Source organism: Daucus carota, chromosome 3 (assembly GCF_001625215.2).
Source record: "Daucus carota subsp. sativus chromosome 3, DH1 v3.0, whole genome shotgun sequence".
NCBI lineage: Eukaryota > Viridiplantae > Streptophyta > Magnoliopsida > Apiales > Apiaceae > Daucus > Daucus carota.
In genome coordinates, this window is record NC_030383.2 from 25,121,909 (window position 1) to 25,130,093 (window position 8,185).

Below are 8,185 nucleotides of genomic sequence, written 5' to 3' on the forward strand. Positions count from 1 at the left end.
ACAAGCAAATTGCTTTTTCTTCAGAGTTTGTAGGCAAGTGGATTTCATAAATATTCCCATGTCTGTGAGCAGTTACTGCCACTTTGCCTGTTGACTTGCTTACTATCTCACTGTGTTCTTCATAGAAATCAACATGATATCCTCTGTCACAGATCTGACTGACAGAGAGTAAATTGTGTTTCAGCCCTTGAACAAGAGCTACATTTGATATGATGACATTTCCAAGATTGATTTTGCCATATCCCAGAGTCCTTCCTATGTTGCCATCTCCATAAGAAACACTTGGGCCAGCCTTCTCCACAAACTCTGACAGCAGGGTCTTATTTCCAGTCATGTGTCCTGAACATCCACTGTCCAAGACTAGGATATTCTTCCTGTTGCCCTGCAATCATAAAGACCACTAGTTGTTAGTTTTAAGGACCCAGACTTGCTTGGATCCCTTGGCCTTATTAAGTTTGTTAGCTTTTGCAGCGGTATTATTATCAGAGTTTGAGCTAACAGACTTTGCAACAGAGTTTGTACTGGAAACAGAGTTTGTACTTGCAGAGTTTTTATTAACCTTTAAAGAAGGTTTCAATTGATAATAATCATAATACAAACTATGATATTCTTTGCAAGTATAAATAGAATGCCATAAACTACCACAATGAAAACAAGGATTTTGTGGTTTATATCTAATACTACTTTTTCTAACTCCAGACTTTGTAGGTAAAGAGTTAATGTCCTTGTTCTTCCTGCAAAAATTAGCAAGATGATTAGTATTACCACAGTTATGGCATGTCTTCCTAGGTGCATTTGGAACAGGCATGTAGTTATTACTTTTGTCTATGCCAATTTTGCCATTTCTATTTTTCCTAGGCTCCTTGTTTCTGTCATCAGACTTTACCTCTTTAAGCTTATGTTTAAGCTGTTTCTGAGTCATCAGTCCTATGTTAACCTGTTTGGGCTTTTCAGATTTTAAATTGTTGTTAATCTCTGATTTTGGTCTACATTGTTTAGGCTTAGAGGATTCAACAACAAATTTAACAGGTTTAACCTTAGGTTTTTGAGTTTTAATAAACTCTGTTTTTGATGACTCAGCTTCTGAGTTATCAGTGTAACCTAGTCCCTTCTTCCAGTTTCCACTACCTAAGATATCCTGAGTAGTTTTGCCTGAATTAGTCCATGTTTTAATAATTTCCCTTTCCTTAGCAAGTTCTGATTGAAGAGATGCATACCTCTTTAATAATTCATCTTTGACAATGACAGCATCATCTCTTTCTTTCTGAACTTCCAACATCTGAACTAATTCTTTTTCTAGATAATCATTCCTTTTCTTTACACTTAGAGTTTCAGATTTTAATCTTTCATTTTCTAAAGTCTGATCTCTAAAGCTGGTATGCAAAGTTTTAAGAAACAATCTTAACTCAGTTATATCTTCAGTATCAAAGGCAAGAGTAGAATGAGGTACCTTAGCAGGAGATTCAGAGTTGTTGTCAGTGTTTGCCATCAGAGCATAATTGACTTCTTCTTCTGAATCAGAAGTATCTGTCCAGTTTCCTTTCTTGGTGATAAAGGCCTTTTCTTTTTCCTTCTTGGCTTTCTTGCATTCAGATGCAAAGTGTCCCTTTTCACCACAGTTGAAACAGGTATACTTGTCAGCTTTTCCAGCTTTTCCTTCTTTGCCCTCATTCTTCTTAAAGTTCTTCTTGTCATAAACTCTGTCAGAGTTCCTGTCTTTCCTTGAAAAACTTTTGCCTTTGTTGAACTTTTTGTAGGCCAACTTCTTGAAGCTTTTCACCATCAATGCTGCTAACTGCATCATCTCATCATCACTTTCTTCAGAGTCTGAGGGAACATCAGAGTTTGAGTCATCAGAGTTTGATGACTCAATGTCAGACTTTGTGACATGAGCTTTTCCTTTGCTCTTAGCAGCTTCTTCTTGAACTTTCAGAGCAACAGACTTTGATTTTCCTCCATGACGTTTGCTCCTTTGCTCCATTTCAAGTTCATGAGTCTTCAGTCTTCCATAAACATCATCAAGAGACATTTCTCCAAGATCAAGATTGTCTCTTATTGTGGTGACTTTCAAATCCCATTTTTCAGGAAGAGCCAGAAGGAATTTGAGATTTGAGTCTTCAAGATCATATTCCTTGTCCACCAGAGATAAGTCATTCAACAGTTTGACAAATCTGTCATACAGATCTGTCAGAGACTCACCAGATTTTGAGTCAAAGTGCTCATACTCCTGTGTAAGGATTGTTTTTCTGTTTTTCTTAATGGCCTGAGTTCCTTGACATCTGGTTTCCAGAGCATCCCAGATTTGTTTAGCAGTTTTGCACCCAATTACCCTATTAGACATTGCATTGTCAAGGGCACTGTGCAAAAGGTGTTTCACCTTTGAGTCTTTACTAATTGACAGGATGTCCTCAGGGGTATAATCTTTCTTTTCTTTTGGAACCATCTTCTGAGGTTCATCAGCAAGCCCAACAGAGAGCTTGGTGGGCATATGTGGTCCATCAAAGATCCTGTCAAGATATTCTGGATCAACAGAGTCTAATAATATTATCATTCTCTCTTTCCAGACTGGATATTCAGATGCCTTAAGGATTGGAACTCTAAAGGATGAAGCTTGTGATTTTTCAGACATGATTGTGTTTAAGATCTCACTGTAGTAATCTTAACAGAGCTGGCTCTGATACCACTTGTTAGGTCCTATAAATTCACTATATAATCTGATATAGTGATCACAATCTGTAACACAGTAAGACAATATAAGAGCTTGAAAGCAGTAAACTCTTATTCACAAAGCTTGAATGGTTACAAAAACTCTCTCAGTGATTTATAATGTATCACTAAGAGCTGCTAGGGTTCTGTAAAATATACTCGATAACTCAACTCTTCTAGAGTAACCCTAATCTGTGTTTATATAGACACAGTTACAAAATCAATCTCTGATTTGATATCCTATAAATCAGCTATGAATTCTATCAATCAAAGATTGCTCCAGTTTTCTGTTTAGTTTCCATAGTCAGCAAATCACTCCTCAGCTTCTATCCTTCCTTGAAGTATATCCGCTTCTGAGCTCTTTCCACGTGTAAACTCTGTCGAGTCTTGACTATGTAAACTCTGATCAGACTTTATCAAACTCTGTCAGACTTTACTAAACTCTGATCAGCTTCCAGTTTAAACTCTGATGATTCCTGTTCTAAAACAAACCTTAAGAACATTAGTAATCATCAATTATATCTAACAAGTTGATTAATATTCCTTCCTTCATTTTGAGCAAAAACACCAGCTAAATATTCCACTCGCTCTTCATCATCACTGATTGGTGTCAAAGGAGATAATAAATTTGAATCACAAAATCCATACATCCCAGATATGCTCTCTTCTTGACACTTTTCGCTCAAGTACCTTGCACATAAAAGCCACATGCATATTGTAAATCATAAAAGTATAATTAGATAATGAAAGGCACAAAAAGTTAATCTGTTAGTACTTCATAAAAATCGACATGTGGTTTGCTCCAATCTCTCTTTGGAAACACCAATCGAGCATGTCTTCATAATCAATAGAAACAATCTGTTGATGACCATAGACGCTCGGTGGGATTGTAATTGAGATGTGAGCATCCTTTAGCTTCATTTTTAGAGCTTCACGCTTGAAATTTCGTAACAAACTAGTAGTCAACTTGGCTAGATCCTTATCTTTAATCACATACTTTTTATTGTTTGATGCTTGTGATGATGATGGCGTTTGGGGGGATTCGGTGGCAAATGGAGACGATTGTTGTTTATCACTCTTAATACAAAAGCAAAAAAACAAAATTTATTACAATGGTAAAGTATGAGTGAACTATTATTCGAAATATAATAATATTTTGTACCTCTGTCTTTGGAAAGATCAAGTGAATAGGCCACGGAACAAAACTTTTCATAGCTTGACATACAAATTTAAATTCTTCGGTTGGACATGGTAATTCTGCAGACGACACTATTTCTTCAAGGATCTTGACACGACGAAAACCACTCCCAACACGAATATTATGTATGTGGATCACTTCAGATGTTACCTCCACCTCTCCTATAGCAACTATTTGGATCCCTTTGTCACCCTGAATTGCCAAAGAACAAGGACTCCAACCCTGGTAACAAAATAAAAGAATCACATTATATTGGTAATATGTTACAAAATAAACATGTTAAATAAGAACAATGACAACAAAGTAAACTATGTAGCATTCAGATGTTCACAGTCATGAAACATTCTACAAACTGTATATAATCATATTTCCAATAATATAAAACTATCATGATGATAGTGTTATATAAAGATAATTATAATTAAAAAAAATTCTTACCTGAGGAAACGTATAATCATTAATGATGTGTTCATCTCTACATCGGAATTTGAAAGAGTATGTGTGAGAGAAATCATTCACCTCCCTCCAAAATAAAATTTGAAATATAATAATAACCTCATTTAATTTATGTGAATTGGACAAGTTTTGTTCATAGCCCAACTAGTTGAAGCAGACACATAGCAGATAAATATACAGGGGGTGACCAAGATACAAAATAAAATGCCTCAAGCTGTTGGATTATAATCAAATTGTTCCTGGAGATAGAGAAAAATAAAATAATACTAAATTTATTTCTAAACACCTGAATAAGAGTCATTCTTTACGATGACGCTTTCGCGAGTATCCCTCGATATTATTCTCTTCAACATAGATCCCTTCATCATGGTCATTCCGTACATAAGTTGAAGAATCACCATTCTCATCATCCTCAACATGCATTTGAGTGGTGGCAGGGGCTTCATCCAACATAACATCATCTTCAAAGTCATCGATTTCATGTCGAGATCGTGGTGTTATAACTATAGACTTCCTCTTATCAGCAGGGTCACTCACATAAAAGACCTGTTTTGCTTGACTAGCTAAAATGAAAGGGTCTTCTTTATAGCCTTGCTTCATAAAGTTGACCACTGTAAATCCTAGCTCATCAATGGCAACACCGGTCTGGTTGTCGACCCATTTGCATCTAAAAAGAGGTATAGCAAAATCATGATAATGCAGCTCATATATCTCTTCAATGAAACCATAATACTGCATTTTACAATAGACAGGATTATTATCTTTAGCACTTGCAAAATGTACAGCCTCTGCTTCTAAAGTTATCCCACTATTTTGCATTGTACTGTTTTCATCTTGGTCCCTTGTGTAGAATGTGCAACCATTAATGACATATGCAGAGTACAAGGAGGCATTGAAGTTTGGTCCATAAGCTAAACTCCTAAGTCGATCAGAGATACATTGGGAAGAATCCTGAAGTTCTTTTCTTACTTGTTCTTTTAACCAAGTACTGAATGTATTTTTATGTTCATTTGCCAGTGACCTCTCATTTTCCTTGGGATTTACCTTTCTCAAATAACTCTTATGTTTGATGATATAAGGTAAAACTTCTTCCTCGTTGTTGAGAATATATGTATGTGCCATAATCCACTCATCACGAGGTAAGTCAACTTGTCTATGACCAATTGTTCCCTTCCCATTCATTCTTTCATTATGACGAGGTATTGGAAGCCCTATAATCTTCACGTTTTCAAGGAATTCACCACAAAATGCAAGAACCTCCTCATATTGGACTCGTTCAGCAATGCAACCTTCAGGACGCCTATAATTCTTCACATATCCTTTGTAGCTTTTCATTTGCCTTTCAAAAGGGTACTCATTTCTTAAATATACTGGCCCACAATATCTAACCTCTCTTACCAAGTGTACAGTCAAGTGAATCATGATATCAAAAAATGATGGAGGAAAGTACATTTCCAATTGGCACAAAATTAAAACAATTTCCCTTTCCACATCATCTAAGTCCTTAGGATCAATGACTTTGCTGTATAGTACATTAAAAAAGGAACATAATCTGATTATGGCAACTCGAACATTTTTAGGCAAAATACCACGAATTGCCACGGGTAACAATTGTTGCATTAAGACATGACAATCATGAGACTTTAGACCCACGAGCTTCAAGTTCTCCATTGACACCAGACTACTGATATTTGAAGAATAACCCTCAGGAACTTTCATTCCAGCCAAACATTCACAAAATTCAACTTTCTCTTTTCTTGAAAGTGTATAAGCAGCAGGAGGTAAAAACTTTCTCTTCTTTGGTCCTTTCTCAATAGGATGAAGTTCCGTTCTTATTTCCATTTGTTGTAAGTCAGCTCTAGCATTAACTCCATCTTTTGTTTTACCTTTGATATTCAGTAATGTGCCAATAAGACTATCACACACATTTTTTTCGATATGCATTATATCTAGAGAATGTCGAACAAATAAGTGTTTCCAATAAGGTAATTGCCATAAAACAGAACACTTTTTATAACCTTGTTTCTGAAGATCTTTCCTGTTTTTCTTTCCAAATGTGATATGAATATCTTTGATCTTTTCAAATACCTCACCACTACTTGGGACCTTTGGACGACTTTCAAACATTTGTTTTCCATCAAAAGCTTTTTTCCTCTTACGATATGTATGTTCACTCGGCAAGAATCGACGATGTCCAATAAAAATATTCTTTTTTGAGGCTTTCAACCATGTTCCCTTGAACCCATCCTCACATAAAGGACAAGCGGTCTTCCCTTTCACAGTATATCCCGAAAGATTGCCATATGCTGGATAATCTTGAATAGTACAAAACAACATTGCCTTCAGATTGAACATTTCTTTACGATGTGCATCAAACACATCCACACCTTTTTCCCACAAAAACTTCAAATCATCAATAAGTGGTTGCAAGTACACGTCAATGTCATTTCCGGGCTGTTTTGGTCCAGAAATTAGCAGTGACAGCATCATATACTTTCTTTTCATGCACAAGGAAGGAGATAAATTGTAAGTAACCAAAATTACTGGCCAAGTACTGTAAGTGCTACTGAGGGAGCTGAAGGGGTTCATCCCATCAGTAGATAATGCAAGGCGTAGATTACGTTCTTCTTTCCCGAACTCACTGAACTTTTCATCAATAAATCTCCATTGCGGCGAGTCAGCTGGGTGTCTAAGTAAGTTGTCCCTCGTACGACCATTATGATGCCATGTCAACTTCTCTGCATCTGTTGGATTTGAAAACAAACGTCTGAATCTTGGTATTATTGGGAAATACCATAAAACCTTAGCTGGTATTCCTGCTTTTTTCTTGTAACGCGAGGCATGGCATACATGACAACTTTCCAATGATTCAAACTCATTACGATATAGTATGCAATCATTCGGACAAGCATGTATTTTGTCATAGCCTAATCCCATTGTGGACAATATCTTTTTAGCCTCATAAGTACCACTAGGAAGAACATTATCTTCTGGTAGCATGTCTTTCACCACTTCAAGTAATGCACTAAAACTTACATCAGTCCAACCATGACCAGCCTTCAAATTATACAACTTCAGTACACCAGACAATTTTGTGTACTTTGCACAACCATCATATAAAGGCTTTTCAGAATCATTTAACAAAGTCTCAAATGTCGACGGATTACTGTTAAAATTTTTTCCAACTGCCTGCAACATGTCCTCTAACCTGTCACACTCATCGGAAACAGGATCATTACGTGTACCATCCATACCGGTACCTGTAAATGTTTTGTCCTTACCTTCTCCATGAAAAGTCCAGTAGGTATATGTTCTATCAAATGCCCATTTATTCAAATGATTGAGTATTTCATCAACCCTTTTATGAATCAAATTGTGGCACATATAACAAGGACAAGGCATCCTATCATTGGTGTTACTATTTCTCAATGCAAAATTGATAAACTCTTTCACACCAGCCATATATTCTGGGTCCCCGGGCTTTGTGTTTGTTATCCAACTCCGCTCCATTTTACAAACCAAAATTTCACACTAGAAAAATATATTCAAGTAATTAGAAACATTCTGTTAAGGTGTAAATCTATATACATTGATGATATATTTAATCCAGGAAGAAACCATAAGCTCACAAATAATATAATCTATAAAATTTTGGCCTATTACAAACATTAAAGAATTATCACCTAGGAACCATAAATTAGACCAAATAAAGAGCATGTGAGTTTTACATGAAGAATTAAAAAGAACAATTCAAAGTCAAACAAATGGGGGAGCAAAGCAGCATACTAGAAACAGAAACAGAGCTATCACGTCTGTTTGAAACAT

At 36.1% G+C, this 8,185-nt stretch overlaps 1 protein-coding gene across 1 annotated transcript; it reads right to left on the reverse strand.

The window, feature by feature from the left end:
* Positions 1–4,657: 4,657 nt before the first annotated feature.
* Positions 4,658–7,822, reverse strand: LOC135151433 (uncharacterized). Its single transcript, XM_064089882.1, has one exon. It carries the CDS (start codon positions 7,820–7,822, stop codon positions 4,658–4,660), a length of 3,165 nt encoding a protein of 1,054 aa, XP_063945952.1.
* Between the last annotated feature and the right edge of the window lie 363 nt (positions 7,823–8,185).

Coding starts and splice junctions, on each gene's coding strand:
- LOC135151433 (XM_064089882.1), bottom strand. CDS start 7,822: ATGGCTGGTGTGAAAGAGTTTATCAATTTTGCATTGAGAAATAGTAAC.